An 18,070-nucleotide genomic window follows, 5' to 3' on the forward strand; every position below is an offset into this window, starting at 1 on the left:
CCAGAATGGCTTGCAGTGCGCAGGCGCATCAATGAGGTACAGTGCGTGTTGCAACTCAGTGGCTAAAGCACCTGATCCCAGACTACATTTACCAGGAAGGCTTGCGGCGCGCAGGAGCAGAAAAGTTGTGGCTCACGGTCGCACGTCCTCCCAGATTCTGGGGTTCACACGGGTTTTCGCAGCTGTCCGGTAGGCGGTAGGCCGCTGAGTTCTGTACTCAGGCCATCAACCCCTTCCGCAGCTGAGCAGAACGAGGGTGAGCGGCGAGCCGGGTCTCACCATGGCCGCGAACGTGAGTGTCTCCTGGTCTGCCGGACCCCACCCAGACTTCCCCATCTCCCGGGGCCTCTTCCCCGAAGGGGCCGTCTAGGTCCATCTTGCCTGCCTGGCCCTCCTCCGTGCGGCCGGTCCATCTCCCTCTGCATGCCCTTGTCTCGGCCTTCCGGCAGCTAACCCGTCTGTTCATCTCTCTCAGTCTGCCCGGACCTCGACGTCGGGCTGTGCGTTTGCGGGGAGAGAGACTCGGGAGCCGTTGCTCCCAGCACTGGGATCGCCTTGTGCGCGGCGCCTGCCCGCAGCCCCTCCTTTCATTCCCAGTGCCCACCTGGGCCCTTGGGCTTCCCGTTTACACACGGGTTTTGGGAGCTGGACGGGACCTCCGAGGGAGCCGGTCCGCGGGAAGGGTGGGGAAGCCTACATGGCTCAGGTGGGGCTGTCCATCAGCGGACAGACGGGGCTGTGCGGGCGGGCCGTGAGCTCCGCGCCCTAGGGAAGCGTGTAAACCGAGGCTAGAGATGCTGAAAAGGGATGCGGGCGAGACTGAGAGTAGAGGAGTTAGGATGACTGTGGGAGGGAGCATTTCCCCACTGCCGGGCCCCTTGGCCTCCTAGGGTGTGTTTGGTTAGAGAGGTCCTGGCTGAAGGTGGTTCCCTTCAAAAGGCTGCTGGCCCTTTCTCCCTGCAGCCAGCCTGTCTCTCGGGAACCTTTCGATTGAAGCCCAACATTCATTCAACAAACCGAGCAGTGGGAGGAGCAGCGCCTCCCGACGGAGCGCTGGGTGTGGGAGAAGCCTGGTGACTAAAGTGCTTCTGGAGCCAGCCAGCCCCAGACGCTCCCTCCCTCCTGCTTAGCTGGAGCGTCCTAGCCACTCTCCCCTGACCTGTTACACCCTCTTGCCAGACCCCTGGGTCCTCTCTGTGCCCCACGCCCCTGAAGAGGCAGGGTTTGTTTCACCCACAGCCCTAGTGTACTCCGCCTCAGTTGGAGTTGTCTGGGAGATCTGGAAACCGTGAATGCTGGACCTAGAAACGCCTCAGGGGTAGTCTGAGACCCAGGGTCTGCCAGGGGAGCCGGCAGTCAGGAAACCAGAGGTAGATTCTGTCCACCCCCACACCGCCGCCGCCACCACCACCATATTTTACAGATGGAGAATTTCCCCAGCAGGGCAAGGCACTTGCCCAGGGCCTGACAGCCAGCTTGGCCAGATACTTTGTGAGAAGATGCTGTCCGAAGACAGCAGGCTTGGGAGTCAGGCAGACCTGGGGGGCAAATCCAGTTTCTTCCTCTCAGAAGCGGTGTGGCTGTAGTCGCTCTGGCTTTGTGTCTCTTCATGGGATCCGTTCCTGTGAAGTTTAAGGGAGTCAGTCTGTGGTTAGCACGGTGCCTGGTACATGCCTAACGCATGAGAAAAATCTATCTTCACAGTCTGGCTCGGGTGGCCCTGGTGGGCAGAAACTATCTTGGGTACAGTGGCACCTGACCTGGTCCAAGGAATGTGGATGAGTTTGGGCATCTTCTGCTGCCAAACCTTTGTTGAGTCATCCAGTAGCTGGGTGCACATTTACAGGAGCCACCGGGCCCAGTGAGGAAGGAAGATCTGATGATGGTGGGGTGGAGCGGGGAGGTGCCACAACTTCTTAATCAGTATAACAACAAAACTGCCCTGGGACAGAGGCACTGGTAACCATCTCCTTTTTATAAGTGACTAAACAGGATCAGAGAGGTAGAGCGACTGATGCGACAAGTAGTTTTTAGGGCCCACGTGTCAACCACTGTGCCATCACTCACCGCTCTTTGCTTCTGAGCCTGGAGTGCTCACGGAGGATACACGTGTGTGTTCAACACATATCAAGGAGCCAGCATCAAGGTCAGGGGCTCAAAGGTGGCCTTGAAGGGGAGGAAGAGAGGCACCCGAGGGTGCCCCGCAGGCTAGGGAGATGGCAGAGTGGGTAGCGAAGTGTGGCTGCAGGAAATCGCCATCATCCTCCACTCCAGACCCTCCACGTTTACCGGGATTTTGGTCTGGAATGTGGGCTGGGTGTGGCATGTCACTACCCACCCTACCCCTCCTGTGGGTTGAGGTATATCCTCCTGTGCCTTTCTTTCTTCCCTCCAAGGCCTTCCATGAGCTCCTCTCCTTGGTGTTGGCTCGTAGAGGTATGCTGAGGGGAGGCCCAGAAGGAAGTCATGCCTTCTGGCTTCCAAGTTTAGGGCTGGACTGCGAATAGTAGGACTGGCTCCCTTCCCTGACCCTCTCTGTAGCAGGTTCCCAGTGTTCAACTCTTCTTACAGCCCAGGGAGTGAGGAATGCAGCTTGGAGCAAAGTGGTAGGAGAGTGGCCTCTGGTCTGTCCATATAGGAAGCCCAGTTCTGCCCCTTAGAGGCTGAGTGATCTGGGCTTAACTGCTGAGCCTCGATTTTCTCATCTGTGAAATGGGATAGCGATAGCTTTCCCATGCCTGGCCTGTAATAGACTGGCATTTGGCCGTTGTCATCATTATGATGGATGATGGTCACCTGCCTGCCTGCATCGAACGGCTCCACTCATGTTTCCCAGTGGTGTGGAAAGTTAAGACCGTTTCTGAATGCAATGGACATCTGGTTTCTGGGAGGCATGGGCTGAGGGCGTTCGGGAACAATCAGAGAATGTGGCCTCAGCCTTGTTCAAGCAGAAACTGACCCGAGTCTCTCTTCTGGACCCCTGTGCCAGGGGCCTGGCCCACTCTGATCACTCATCTCAGAACCACCTTACACCTTTGTGACTTTGGTCAGCTTACCCCAGCCGTGGGTACCTGTGCGTTCCTTCCTGTGCCCTGCTCGTTGAGCTGTCTGATAATTCAGTCCTTTGGTCTCGGCAGCGCCAAGGATTGGATTATTATCCCCATTTTACAGATGAGCGAATGCAGAACATAAAGGGGTTAATTGCTCACCCAAGGCCCCATCACCGGTACAGGGCAGGGCCTAGATTCAAACCCAGTTCTTCTGGTTCCAGTGTTCTGCTCTTAACGATGCTAGTCAGCAGGGGACACTTCAAACCATGCTTCTCTTCTTGGCTGGACAAAACCTGGCCCACTGACTCTGGAGTTTGAAGCCTACCATGAACCCTCCTGGATGTGTCTAGCCATCCTCATCTCCCCTCCAGCCCATGCCTCCCCAAACCCAGCCAGAGCAGATGGGCAGCCGTGCTCCCAGGACCACCTCCTGCTTCCTCACCATCGCTCAGTGGCTCCCCCTGCTGGGGATGCCCTTACCCCAGGATCTGCCTCTCTGATCCCAGTCGAATGCCCCCTCTTCTGGGGAGCCTGCCGTGATCTCCCAGCTGGAAGGGGTCGCTCCTTTGGTGCTGGATCTGCTCCTCACCAGACACTCAGCATGGCCTAGTACTGTTTGTGCCTGCAACTTGATGGCCCTGCAGCCTGTCTTCCCCTTCCCTCGCCGCTGTGAGCCCCAGCGTGGCCCTCGGGAAGCTGAGCCACCGTTTGTTGAATTGAATTAATAATATATCTCTGATAACCCCTTTGGAAAACCGTTTGGCAAGTTTCTTAAAAGCATACATCTTTTCTATGATCAGCAAGTTCACTCCTTTGTGGGTATTCGTTACCCACTTTCCCCAAGGAAAAGGAAAGCACCGTATCTGCATACAGATTTCTGTGTGAATGTTCATAGAGGCATTGTTCATTACAGCTGAAAACTGGAAACAACCAACACATCCACCCACTGGCGACTGAGTCAACAAATGTGGTATATTCTTAAGTGGAATACTGTTCAGCCACGTAAAGGAATGAGCTACTGATACACACACCACAATGTAGTTGAACCTCAAAAGCTTTATGCCAAGGCAGAATCCGGACAGAAAAGAAATTTGTGCTGTATGATGGTCCCATTTACGTCAGGCTCTATAAGAGGCAAGACTGATCTATAATGATACAGATTCAAATACTTGTTACCACTAGAGGGTGGGGAGAGGGGAGTATTGACAGGAAAGAGGCACAAGGTAACTTTCTGAGGTGGCAGAAACATTCTTATCTTGATCTGGATGTTGGTCAAATGGGGTATGCCCATCAAACTATACCTTTAATACCTGTGCATTTTTACTGTATATAATTTCAGTGAAAACTGAATATAAACAAATAGCAGAATTCAACTTATTTTTAAAAAACTAATTTCCATTCTGATTTTTTTTAATATTTTTTTTTTCTCAGTATTCCAGTACAAGTAACAGGAGAGAACATGTCAAAACTACAAGCAACCCCCAGCCAGGCTTCTTGGAGCGGCTCAGCGAGACCTCGGGTGGGATGTTTGTGGGGCTCATGACCTTCCTGCTCTCCTTCTACTTAATTTTCACCAATGAGGTAAAATGTTTGGGATTCCCCTGTGCAGTATTAGAGAGCAAAGGCTATGAGTCCAGAGGCTGGATGTGGTGACAAGGGCCTAGATTTTACCACAGGCGGGGCCGGGGGTGGGGGTGGCAGTGCTAAATTAGTCAGAATGTTTTCTCTTAGGACTCATGTCACAACTGTCGTAAGTAGGAAGACAAGTGCATTGGTGTACAGGCCTGAAATCCTGGGGTAGCCTCAGCTTCAGGCCTGGTTGGATCCAGGTGTTCATGTTGGGTCACTAGGAATCTCCATTTTTCCTCTCTTGCCTGTTTTTCTCTTTATGGATTCTTCTTTGGCGGGCTTTTCCTTTGTGGTGGTAAAGATGGCCAACAACTGCAGGGTCACATCCAACCAGCTTAGCAGCCCCATCTCTTCCAAGACCAACTTAGCAAAAGTTGCAGGGAGATGTTTCAGTGTCCTGGTGTCACCTCAGTCCTCTCTCAATGTCATCTCAGTCCTCTCTCTGAACTAATCCTTGAGGACGATGAACCCGTGTTCCGATTGGCTAAGCCTGGGTCCCGTGATTTGGACAGCACTACAGACAGGCCCATCTAAACCACATAGACTGGGAGGTGAGGGAGAGGGAGAAGGCAGAGAGAGATGGCATAAGGGCACACAGCAGACAGAAGCACCAGCACAGGGTAGCAATGAGACTGGTGAGAGGGTGGCAGGAAGAGAACTGCCTGGGAAAGCAGGAGTCTTGGGTTCCACTTCACCTGTGCCGCTTGCCAGGCCTTGGTTTTCCAGCTGTGAAATGGGGAGATAAGCGCCATGCTTCCCGAGGCCCCATCCTGACATGATACACTGCGGTAAGCATGACTGAGCTGAGCCGCATCTGAGGTGAAATCCCCACTCGCCTTTGCTCCCAGGGCCGCGCACTGAAGACAGCCACCTCCCTGGCCGAGGGGCTCTCCCTTGTGGTGACCCCTGACAGCATCCACAGTGTGGCCCCAGAGAATGAGGGAAGGCTGGTGCACATCATCGGGGCGCTGCGCACGTCCAAGGTAGGTTTGGTGAAGCTTTCTGACCTGCCGGAGGCTCGGGGCGCATCGCTGGTTGTTGTCTGGTTGGGGCTTTTAAGCACATAGGCTTTGGAGAGGGACACGCAGGTGTGATTCCCGGCTGCCCCACTCAGCAGCTGTGTGGACCTGTCAGTCCTGAGTCTCAGCATCTTTCTCTGCAAAATGCAGACAATAACTAACAAACTGGGGGGCCGGCTTCAAGGATTTGGTGGGATCAGATGGCCAACCCCTTAGCCTGGTGCTCGGCGCGTGGCAGGAGCTTCACGAAAAGGTGCTTTAGTGGTTACAATAACACGTGTGTCTAGCACAAGGCCCGAAGGTACTCTGGTGATTGGACCTCCCTCTCCTGTTTGAACCCTAAATACCCCGTGGTTGGCGCCAGGGCATTGGTCGTGCAGCCCGAGCCGGTGCTGTGAGGCTCCCGGCCCCAGGCGCTGGGCATTGTGGACTCGGGACAGGCAGCGTCACCTGGTCCTCCCACCCGAAGCAGCTGTGGTACCTGCCTCCGGGCCCTGTCCTCCCTGCCTGTTTTTCATCCAGTCCAGCTTCCTCTGGCATCCTGGGCTGGTGTGAGCCTTGTCCTGAGTTTTGTGTTGCTTGTGTGTTTGATTTGTTTGATTCTTTTTGAAGCTCTTGTCGGATCCAAACTATGGGGTCAACCTTCCGGCTGTGAAGCTGCGGCGACACGTGGAGATGTACCAGTGGGTGGAAACCGAGGAGTCCCGGTGAGCTGGCAGGGAGTGAAAACTCCGGGATAAGAGGTGCAGACGTCAGATGTCAGGATCAGATGCAGGTGGCTCTTTATTTGGACACTTCTGGAATTTAAAGTATGGTATCTTCCTCTCAGAGGGGGCGCCTGGGTGGCTCAGTCGGTTAAGCAGCCGACTTCGGCTCAGGTCGTGATCTCGCGGTTTGTGGGTTCGAGCCCCGCGTCGGGCTTTGTGCTGACAGCTCGGAGCCTGGAGCCTGCTTCAGATTCCGTGTCTCCCCCTCTCTCTCTGCCCCTCCCTGGCTCATGCTGTGTCCCTCTTGCTCTCAAAAATAAATAAACATTAAAACAATTTTTTTTAAATCTTCCTATCAGAAGTGTTGAATCATCCCCAAGTTATCAGCCAATGATCTTCTGTTTGGAGGTGGCAGAAAACCCAATGCGAGTGGGAGGATGGGTTAGCTTCCATGTCTAGGGAGTTCCACAGGGCTGCCCAGGCTTGAGGCATGACTGGATCCAGGCACAAACAGTGCTTTCCTGCGTGTGGGTTCCGTGCTCTCTCCCGTGACGGGGCAGAGGTGGCACTGGGTTACATCCTGTGCATTCTGACAGAAGTCTGAGGGCATCTGTCATTAGGCTGGAGTCACTTGGAGCTGAGCAACGTGGACTGTGAGTGAGGGTGGGGAGGTGGTTAGGGGAGCCAGGGCAGCTGCAAGGGGCCCTCCGTGGGGCTGGCCTGGGGCAGAGGGTGCAGCGAGGTGTCTGAGCCCAGAGGGCAGGGCTGCAGCCCTTGGCATGAGCCAAGTGGAGCCACATTGCAGCCCAGAAGGATAAAGCTCTTTTCTCCAGGGTGGGCCTTTGAGGGATGGAGCTGGCTGTCTGCCCAGGAGTAAGCACCTGTCTCTGGCTGGTACAGACAAGGCTGGCTCCATTTGGAGATTTTGACCTCGTGGGCCCAAGTTGTGTCCAGCTGGAGAAGCTTAGACATGGGACTGCCCTGGGGGTGACAGGCTAACTCTGGAGTGCCCTGTGCTTTCCCCACAGGGAGTACACCGAGGACGGGCAGGTGAAGACAGAGACAAGGTACTCCTACAGTGAGTACCGGGCCCCCACCATCCCTGCACACATGTGGTCCCTGCCCCTGGCCGAGGCTGACGGCAGTGGGGAAGGCGTGGAACCAGATGTCGGGATCACTGGGTGTTGGTCCTCAGAGTCTGGCTCTGTCATGTGTCCACTGAGGCTCCAGGAGCTGTCCCTCCGGCCCTGGAGTGGCCAAGGGCTTGGATAAAAGGACACAGAGTCTCATCCATGTGGCCACTCTTACCATGGTTCCTGAGTTCCCTCTCCCTGTGACAGACACCGAGTGGAGGTCAGAAATCGTCAACAGCAGAAACTTCGACCGAGAGATTGGCCACAAAAACCCCAGGTGAGAGGTGACCCTGAGCACAGCCTTGCCGGCCACTGGCGGGTCCCCAGCCTCAGCTTCCTCAGCAGAGTGATGGGGTTGAGTTCCTTCTGCCTCATGAGTTGATGCAAGTCTGGGACACGGTTCTGAGGCCAGTTCCTGCGCTGGGCACCGGGAACGCGGAGGGAAATCCCGATTCCTGACCCCCACAGGCTCCAGCAGGTCACGAATGTCAGGCCTGGACTGAGTGCTGAGAAGCACTTGCACATACAGTATCCGGGAAGCATTTGTTAACAGCCATGGGGATGGGAGGGCAATCAGGAAGGGCTTTCAGGAGGCAGTGGCATTTGATCTGGGCCTTTGTAGGATTTGGGCAGAAGGCAGTTAGCTCAGAGACACGGGGGTGGTGAGATGGGCTTGGCGCTGGAGCGTGGCTGGAGCCGCGGGCAGGCCTGTGCCCAGAAGGGTCTTGAATATGCACAGTTGAGCTTGGGAGCTACCTGGGGCTGGGAAGGCTGGGAAGGGTCAGGGACAATGTAGAGAACCACAGAGGGTCCATGTGATGACTGGTGGCTGGGGTGGTCCAGGCTGGTAGGGGTCTAGATGTGAAGCTCTGGGGGACAAGAGACAGGAGGAGGGTGCTCCACCAGGTGAGGGGACAGGAGCGTCCGGGGGGTAGATCAGGTGGTAAAGACAAGACGTCCGCAGTGCCTGGGCTAGTCGGGACTTGCAGGAGCCCCGGGGTGGAAAATCTGCCCAGCGCAACCCAGAGAGACGGCACAGCCCCTGGCCAGTGCCCCGCTCCGCCCACAGCTCCTTCTCTTCACAGCGCAATGGCAGTGGAGTCATTCACGGCTACAGCCCCCTTTGTCCAAATTGGCAGATTCTTCCTCTCGGCGGGTAAGTTTCTGGCCCCTTCAGATGAGCCAACAGCACCCAGAGGCCTTGTGCTTCTACTTGGCCACCTCCCAGGAGCTGGGGTCCCCACTGCCCTGGATGTGGGATCAGCCTGCACTTTCCCGGCATTGTACTTTGGGCTGGGGGCCAGAGGGAAGGCAGACCCCCAGGAGGTGGGGGACTTGTGCAGAGCGGCCCCACCTGAGCCAGGTTCCTTTGAAACACGGTCTCTTCCAGAGAATAAGTACCAGGCACCCCTGGTGCCTGATCTGACCAGACAGAGCTGAGAGCCCTTCCTCAAGCCGCCCCAGAGCCAGCCGCAGAGATAAGGCTGCCCCCAAGGCCTCCGTCTGTGAGCCCCAGCCGGCATCCTGCCCTATGTGAGGGAGAGGGTGGTTCACTGTAGGCCCCCCAGGTGACACCAAGGAGAGGCTTTCCAGGGACAAGGAGGCACCACCAGCCACCTGGGTCTGTCCCTGGGCCTGCCCCAATAGAGTGGGAGAGAAGACACATAGGCCCCAAATAGCCAGGGAGAGGGAGGACGGGCCGTGCCCTGGGGCCTGGCTTGTCTGCCATCTGCCCTGTTGCCCAGTCAGTGGCTGCTGTGCCTCTAGTGCAATGCATACAGCAGGGGAGCCAGGCTTGGACAGGTAGGGGGATCTGAGGCACAACAGGTGCAGGGCTCGGGCTGTTTCCAGAGCTGCAGCCACTCCCACCGGCTGGAAGGGGGACGGGGAGGCTTTCCTGGAGGAGATGGAGACTGAAAGGGGCCTGTGGTACGGAAGGAGGGATTGGGGAGGGTGCTCCCGGAAGGCGGTCGGGCTGAAGGGTGTACCGCTCGGGGGCGTTGTTTACAGCATCGTTTGTAACTCCCGCACGCTCCTCAGGCCTCATCGACAAAGTCGACAACTTCAAGCCACTGAGCCTGTCCAAGCTGGAGGACCCGCACGTGGACATCATTCGCCGGGGAGACTATTTCTACCACAGCGAGAACCCCAAGTATCCAGAGGTACACAGGGGCTTGGGCTGTTCACACAGCAGAGGTGGGGGCCCTTACAGTGCCAGCCCCCGGACAGCACACAGGAGTCGCATTCCTGCTTGGGACTCTGATTCGGTTCAGTTGAATCCACTTGGCCAAATGAGATTGGAGGGGAGAAGCCTTGAGATGGGAGCTCCTGGGCCGAGGTGTGGAGGTGGGAAAAGAGCTTCGGCTCTGGGTGCTGGGGACACAGGCCCAGGCTGACTGCTCCCGGTCTCAGTCAGCCCACGTCTCTCCCACCCCCAGGTCGGAGACCTGCGCGTTTCCTTTTCCTACGCGGGGCTGAGCGGCGATGACCCCGACCTGGGCCCGGCTCACGTGGTAAGTGGCTTCCCCAGGGCAGACCCAAGCAGGGCGTCCTGGCCTTCCAGGGCACAGGCACCACATACAATGCCGTGAACACTTTGGACCCTTCCTGCAGGAAGTGTGTGCATGTGCTCACACCCGCACACAGACGGCTGTGCCTTGGAGCAGTTTCAGAGCTCCGTGTGCTCCACAGCCATCTGGGGACATCCATGGGCCCCAGGCTAAGAACTGCTGTTGTAGGGGGACCTCCTAATCATGCCTGCCCAAGTTCTTCCAATCACATGCAGCTCTTTCCCCCACCCCCGCCTCCCAGCCCCCAGCCCCCAGTTTTTGCTCTGTAAATACTTGGTCTCCAGTTCCTGACCCTGTCACATGCACTCCCACCCCTGGCCCCAGCCCCTGCCCCACACTGACACATGCTTCTTTTTGCCAGGGTCTTCCCGGGAGCTTGAAATGAAGCAGCTCCACTGACCTCTGGGGGGCAGGTGTGCCCCAGGCCGATAGGTGGAGAGAGGGGCTCCGGGCTGGCACGGGTCTCCTCACTGTCTCCCCCAGTTGGCACTCGGAGGGGTGCCGGGACCCGGCCCACCAGTCCCCTCAGCTCTAACATGGAGTTCTCCCATCAGGTCACTGTGATTGCCCGGCAGCGGGGTGACCAGCTACTCCCATACTCCACCAAGTCTGGGGACACCTTGCTTCTCCTGCACCATGGGGACTTCTCGGCAGAGGTGAGTTGCTGCTGCCTGTCTGTGGGATGGAGGGGCAGGCATCTCCCTCCTTCCCTCTCCCCTCCCGTGGTTATTTAATAAGCTCCCACACTGGAGGGCGTAGCCAGTGCAATGAGGCAAGAAAAAGAATTGGAAGGAGCAGGAATCTCCCCATATGGGCAGCGGACTGTGTGTAGGATCGTACTTTGGGCATAGGCCCAAAGGATGCCGACCGAGGATAGAACAGGGGGCACAGCAGACCCCTCCTCCTCAGGCTTCCCACCTCCTGGGGGGAGGGACCCATCAGAAGAAAGAGCGAGTGAGGACACCGTGTGCTGAGAGCTGCGTAGGGGAGGCAGATGCTCTGAAAAACAGACAGGATGATAGAGCTTCAGAGTCCCCATCTGTACAATGGGGAGGGTCATGTCTCACCTAAGTCCCTAACTTGTGATTAGTTCGATTGCATGCCTTAAAAGTTAGCCCCTCTTTTGCAGGCAGAAACCCTTCTCTTCAACAGAAAAAATTGTTTTTACATTGTCGATGAACACAGTGTATCACTGGTGGGAAATTCTGTATGTGCCTGGAGCAGGATTGCAGGACTTTTCAGTCCATAAAGCTTTGAGAAGGAAAGGCAGTGGGTAGGGGTCCAGGCATAGCTGTGGCCCATTTGACTGTTATCGTCCTTCTCACTTCGGCCCCTGGCCCCAGGTGATGATGGGCCTCACCTTGTCCTCTGTCCAGCCAGGACCAGGGTGTGGGCAGGCTGCCACCCAGGAGCCCGGTGACCAGCCTCAGGGTGGGGCTGCCACCTCCCAGTTGGGCGGCCGTGAGTCACCCTTTCCATGGCGGCTCTCAGGGAGTCTCTAAAATTAGGAGGCCCTGCCCAGGCTTCTCTCTCTCCTGCAGCCCCAGCCCGATCCCGCACTTCAGTCTCCTGCAGGTGGAGGCCCAGGTCTCAGAGCCATTGCCCCCAGAGAGGAGTGGGTGGGGCTCATGGCCTGCTAACTCCCAGGAAGGCAGGCTTAGGCAGTGCTGACCACCCCAGGCCTCCAGCACAGGGCCTGGGGTCTCCTCGAAGCAGGGAGAGAAGGCCCGGAGCCAACGAGGTGGCCAGGGCCCTGAGGAGAAACCCAGACCCCGCGAGTCAGGATGCCCAGATTCCAGCCCTGGGGCCAGGAGGGCTCAGTGTGGACAAGTGTGGACACAAGCTGGCCCTAGCTCAAGCCCTGGTCTGTCTTCCACTGGCTACAGGACCTTGAACCAGTTGTTTATCCTCTTGGATGATAACAATGATGATCCTTATCTTATTTGGTTATTGTAAAGATTATTCATTTATTCAGAGCCTTGGTTTCCTTATCTGTAAAATGGAGATAAGTGTGTCTACTTCGTGAAGTTTTTTTGAGGATTAAGTAAGGCAGTACTTGTAAAGCACCGAGGACAGCAACTGATAAATGGTAAGCAGTAGATGTTAGCTGTCCTTGTCGTTATTGTCATAGAAGATGGGAGTGCTCTCTATAGAAATGACATTAAGGCTGGCACTGGCAGAATGTGTAGGAGCTGGCTGGGCATGCTCTAGGCAGAGCAAACATATGTGCAAAGGCCCTGGGACAGAAGGACACTTGACCTGGACCCCTGACAGGCACCAGGGTCTCGGCAGGTTGCCATGGGGAGGAGGTGGCAGAGGGGAGGAGGCTACTGCAGCGGTCCTGGTGAGGGTGACTGTGGTGAGAGGTCTGGGGAAATGTGGACGCAGCATTGACAGGACTTGCTGACAGGCCGGATGGGAGGTGGTCCTTGTGGGGAGCAGCAAGCCGAGTCTGACAGCCTGGTTTGGGCTTGTGCAGGCGGTGGGCAGTGGTAGCATTTGCTGAGGTGGAGACAGGAGGAACAGGTCAGGGGCTGGGGGGGAGGCTGCAGTGTGGGTGTCGGATGGCATGTGAACAGCAGGAGGCCCCGGGCTGCAGCTAGAAACCACGGGGCGGGGTGGGCAGGGTGGTGTTCTGGCACGGAGGCGCCGAGAAAATGGTTGGGACCCACGGGGAGGGCGCGCTGTGAAACTCCAGCGTGCAGAGGGCAGGCAGAGGGAGGGGGGCAGCTGTGGAGACTGCGAAGCAGGGTGGGAAACAGAGCGAGGTGCCCAGAACCACGTGAGGAGCGGCCAAGGTGAAGCGTCACACAGGACGCACTATTGGGGATGGTGGTAAATGACCCCAGAAAGGAACCACTGGAGGAAAGAGGTTGGGGTTCATTCCGGATGAGGTGGTGGGCTAGGGACTCCTACCTTCCACAGAGGTCTCCTGCCCCATCCTGTGCTGTGCGAGATGGGCAGACACCTAGGCCCGGGCAGGAGACGTGCCCTTACCTCCCCTGGTCTTCTCAGAAATGGCCAAACGGCTCCTGGGTTGGGATGGACCCTCTGGCACCTGCCCTGCCAGCTAGGGAGGCTGGTGGCCCCTCAGAGACATGAGACGTGACGCCCCTTCCCCGCCTTGCCCTGCAGGAGGTGTTTCGTAGAGAACAAAAGAGCAACTCCCTGAAGACATGGGGCCTGCGGGCCGCCGGCTGGATGGCCATGTTTATGGGTCTCAACCTCATGACGCGGATCCTATATACGCTGGGTAGGTGTGCAGGGACAGGCGGGGGCATCTTGCTCACCCTCATGCAGCCCACATGCCTCCCTTGCACTTCTCACACCATCTCTAACCCTTTCCGGCCTGCTGCGGTGCTCTTTGGGGCAGAGGCCGGGCATTTGGCCCATGTCTGGGTCCCAGTGCACAGCCCTGGGATGAACGGGCAGAGGAAGACAGAGATGATGGACAGGTGCTTTCGGGGGCGGGGGCGGGGTGGGGTGCCAACTCCTGGGAGGGAGTGTGTGGAAGGGTTCGGTGTGGCTCCTGTGATCTGAGGGTCTGGCCCATCTGTCCCCAGCTGACCCGCTCATTCCTTCAGCCCTTCATTCCACAAGTGAGCAGCCCCGACGAGGAGAGCGGCCAGCCTTTGCAGTGAGCCAGCTCTGTCACGTCAGAGCTCTGCATACTCGGGCCATTCCCCTTCCTGCCTCAGCGTCAGTCACCTCACACCTAATGTGCAGTTTTGTGAAATGTTTGGCAAATAGGAAACACCCCATAACTTTTATGCTTCCTCACCCTAAGACCTGGGCTAGATTCGGGGCAGCCATTAAGTTGGAGTGCGAGGCAGAGTGCTGGGCCGCTCACTCGGCACCCGTGAGCCCAGCAGTTGCCAAGTGACCCAACCTGGCACAGGACTGAGGCCCCAGTTGACTGAGTAAGCACTAGCCCCACACTGTTGATCTGGGTGGACGGGGCTTCTCAGGGGACTTGTGTCCAAGCCTTTACCCCAGTGTGTCTGTGTCCAGTCCGATAATTCCGTCCAGCCCTTGCCAGGCCCCAACAGAACCCTCTCCCCCATTTACCCTTTCCAGTGGGGGGTGGGGGGGAGGTCTGGCTGCAGTACATCCCAGGCTAGGAGGGAAAAGGACACTTCCTCCCCTCCAAGGCTTTCTCTGGACAGCTGAGTTGTGCTCAAACCAGCCAGACGCATCTTGCGCGCCATTTGGGAGAGATTAGAATTTGATCAAAATCCTCCACCTTTCCTTTGCATTGAACGCGACCTTGGGTTAGGCCATTTCCCCTCTCGGAGCCTCAGTACCCCCACTGCCAGATGAGGAGGTGGGAATCTGTCTCAGAGGGCCCTTTGATTCTGACTGCCCGCGATCCTCCTCTTCGCTCTTCATCTGGGATGCTGACGCTCCAGACCGAGGACAGACGTCAGAGCAGGGACCGATCGGGGAAGCGACGAGCCAGCATTCGTTCACTCCGGCATTCAGTCAGTAAGCACTTACTAAGTGCCTGCTGTGCACAGGATACCGCTCTAGGCCCTGGAGACTATGCCGTGGGCAGCACAGACAAGGTTCCTGGCTCTGGCACTTTCTAGCTGTAAGACATTAGGCAAGTTGAACTCCCTGGGCCTTGAGGGTGAAACAGTACAGCCTCCTAGGGCAGGCACGAGGGTTTGAGGAGACGGTCCACATAGTGCCTGACACGTGGTCGATGCACAAAAACACGAACCCTGCTTACCGTGAGGGCCAAGGCGGGGTATGTGTGGCAACAGACCAAGCTGAGCCAGGGTCCTCTGTTCACAGCGCCAGACCACTGGGGCTTCCTGGGACTGAGTGAAGATTCCCCCTGTGGACTGCCATCAGCTATAGAATGCTTACCTGGAGGGGCAGACAGGCCAAGGACAGGGTAATTCCAGATGGATTAGCCAGATCCTAGACTTTGCCATATGGGGCCAGTGGCCCGTGAGATCCTTGAGGTGGGAGCCAGCTTAAGCTGATTTATTTCCCTCAGCGCAGAGCTGTGCGCACAGGTAATGACCCGAATGGCCGAGAAGCCCACCTGGGCACCCACAGAAGGTCCCACCCACAGTTTTCGTCGAGGTGTGAAGCAGGCGTAACTTGCCACCATTATAGGCAGATGTCTTCCCAGACCGATGGCACCAAGACACTCCCACCCGCCTGCTCCCCTGGGGCGGCGCATGGTGCATGGTGTGCCCTCCTCCTCTGGGTCCTCCAGCTCTCACGGGAGCCTGTTCGCGCCACTGTGGCCCCTCCCTCCCTCCTCCTCACCCGGCGACACGGGCCCCTCCCGGTCCGCAGACACAGGAACGATCCGCTGACCTTGTGCGACGCAGAGCACCGTGGCCCCGGAAGCCTCACCACCTTTCTCTTCCCCACAGTGGACTGGTTCCCCGTCTTCCGAGACCTGGTCAACATTGGCCTGAAAGCCTTCGCCTTCTGCGTGGCCACCTCGCTCACCTTGCTGACTGTGGCTGCCGGCTGGCTCTTCTACCGGCCCCTGTGGGCCCTCTTCCTCGGCTGCCTGGCCCTGGTGCCCATCGTCATTGCTCGGACCCGGGTGCCGGCCAAAAAGCTGGAGTGAGGCAGGCCCTGGCCCCCGCCCAACACCCGCGTGCTCCTCAGGATCCAGCTCACTCCCCACCCCCGTGACCCCGCTCCTCGCCCCAGCACGAGCCTGCATCGGTTTTGGATTCTGCGCCCGCTCCGCTCCTCAAGGGGCCACGCCTCGCGGTGCGCGTGGACGTCAGGTTTGGTGCCCACCAGCTCGCGTCTTCCCACCCTCTTTCTCGCCAGCAGGCAGCTCTGGTGAGTGGAGACGGCAGCTCCCGGCTGGCCATGTGACAGGCGACAGGCATCCATTCCACTTGCTTCCCTCCCTTCCCTCGGGACCGTGTGGCTGCTTCACGTGTCTCGCTTGGCTGATGTCTGCCAACAGTGAGCTGGTGACACTCCACACGGACCTGCTGCCTTAACACTCACCGGCCCCTCACCCTCACCCTTGGAGACAGGTGCCAGGGCTCTGCCCAGCCACCCCTGCCCCGTGATCCTGCGTGGCCACCGTCACCAGCGGCCTCTGAGCGTGCTATGGTGCCGGACAGAGTGGGCACAGGCCCCCACGCGGGGCACCACAAACCCAGTTCTGGCACGGCACCTGACTTGGTACTTAGAAAAGCCACCGAGGTCATGGTGAAGAAGCGTGGGATATTTGTTGGGCTTTATTTACATATAGTTGATAGTTTGGCAGAAACTTCTTAGTGTGTAGGATTTCCAAAGCTCTCGTTTGTTATGTTTTTCTTTGCTACGCTTCATGTGTATTTTCCTACTCTAAGAGGGTGTTGTTTCAAATAAGATTTAAAAACACAAAACACTGCTTGAATGATGAGCACTTGAGACTGTTAGAGAAAAACTCCTCTTAATCTGTCAGTTGAAGTTAATTCAGGGCACAGAGAGGTGTAAATGGGGGCGTGACTTACTGCTTAAAAAAGAGTCACCTCCGTCAGAACTCTGGTCACTGGGAGGCTCCAAGGTGCTTTTGAAGCCAGCGTTGGCGAAGGGATCCCACTCTGGGAGGAGAGGGGAATTTGGAGAAGGTGGAGAGAGGCATTTCCGTTTATCCTCTGGCATCAGAAACTACCGATTTACTTGAAGATGGTTTTGAGTTTTCAGTCAACCGTTCAAGGAAAAGGCTGGATGCTTTCTCATCCTGAGTGGGCTCCCTCGTGCCCCCATCACCCCAAACCAGAAATCTGAGACCTGACGCTTGTGCAGCGCCCGGGCCTCATGCCTTTCACCGTGGGAGGCGTTCACACTAGCAGCTGGCCCCCGGGTAACTCCTGTTGTGCCCGCGTCCACAGCTTCTCTAAGTAAAATGTACCCACATTTCATTGCGCTCCTGCTGTTTCCCAGCTACTCTCACGCCCTCTGAAGCGTAAAGTGTATCGTCACCTTGATGTCTCAAAAGGTCCTTCGTATATCCTTTATCTGTTTATTACTTGGAAACTGTTCTGCCTTGCTGGGAGCGGTCGCTTTAGCAAATTAGTTGGTAGTTGAGTGAGTGATGGGAGACCTAACAATCTCTCATCGGCCTGGGAGATGTGTGGTGTAACTTCAGGTTCTTCGTGCAGAGAACAGCTGGCCCCAAAGAGGACTTAGCTGGATTTAAGAATCGAAACAGTATTCACCACTGCTTATCACGTGAGCAGTTGTCATCGAGTGTCTCCTCGTGAAGGATGCTTTTGGAAAACAATACAACTAGACGGTGGCTGAATACAAACTCTGTGGGATTTGGTTTGTGTAATTTTTTCTACTACAGATTTTAAATTACTGCGAATTTCAGTAGTGTTCTTAAAGAGCAAAATAATGTTAAGAAATGTTTGAAGTCTTTGGGAAATCATGAAATTTGTATCGTATTTGTATTTTTGATAAAAATTCAAAATAAATTTCAGAAGAGCTTTTATAGGGCCTTGCTGTTACTTTTTTTTTGAAATTTCTATCTTAAACAGTTCAGCTATAGAACCGATGAAGGACTGTGAGTTTTTAGAACTCCGTTCTAAGTAGCTTTTAGTGGTTAAAATGGGTTTCAATTTTTCTGAAAAGGGCAACTCGTCATTCTTAACACATGCCTCGTTTTGGATTGACTCAAAGTAAATGACTCAGACTTCACGCAGCTTCAGAATGCATCAGAAGAGGTGGATGGAGCCACAGTGTGGCACAGTGCAGCAGGCACCCTGGACGTTAGGTTGGCACAGACCCGGGTTCCAGCCCCAAGTGTGCCACTGCCTGGCCGTGGCTGTGTGACGCTGGGCCAAGTCCGCGATCTGAGTCTCAGCTTCCTCATCTATAAAATGGCCCCGATGCCTTTCTCTCTTACCGTGGAAAGGACTACATGAGATGAAGCCCACGAAATGCCTGACGTGTGGCATGTTAGTTTTTCACTTTTTGCCTGTT

The 18,070-nt window shown here is 56.4% G+C and overlaps 1 protein-coding gene across 6 annotated transcripts; it reads left to right on the plus strand.

The window, feature by feature from the left end:
• The first annotated feature begins 86 nt into the window (after window positions 1-86).
• Window positions 87-17,583, plus strand: TMEM43 (transmembrane protein 43). Of its 6 annotated transcripts, XM_058725862.1 has the most exons (13): window positions 87-292; window positions 3,964-4,184; window positions 4,482-4,631; window positions 5,528-5,662; window positions 6,311-6,405; window positions 7,434-7,483; window positions 7,746-7,815; window positions 8,624-8,694; window positions 9,579-9,700; window positions 9,977-10,051; window positions 10,663-10,764; window positions 13,244-13,361; window positions 13,672-14,700. In XM_058725862.1, exons 3-13 carry the CDS (start codon window positions 4,575-4,577, stop codon window positions 13,989-13,991), a joined length of 1,215 nt encoding a protein of 404 aa, XP_058581845.1. In that variant the 5' UTR covers window positions 87-292; window positions 3,964-4,184; window positions 4,482-4,574; the 3' UTR covers window positions 13,992-14,700. The 6 variants fall into 6 exon arrangements, with proteins under 6 accessions (XP_058581845.1, XP_058581844.1, XP_058581848.1 ...); XM_058725861.1 differs by lacking the exon at window positions 3,964-4,184 and having other exon boundaries at window positions 88-292; window positions 13,672-14,696; XM_058725865.1 differs by lacking the exons at window positions 3,964-4,184; window positions 13,672-14,700 and adding an exon at window positions 15,502-17,583 and having other exon boundaries at window positions 93-292.
• Window positions 17,584-18,070: the final 487 nt, after the last annotated feature.

This window comes from Neofelis nebulosa, chromosome 4 (genome assembly GCF_028018385.1).
Source record: "Neofelis nebulosa isolate mNeoNeb1 chromosome 4, mNeoNeb1.pri, whole genome shotgun sequence".
NCBI lineage: Eukaryota > Metazoa > Chordata > Mammalia > Carnivora > Felidae > Neofelis > Neofelis nebulosa.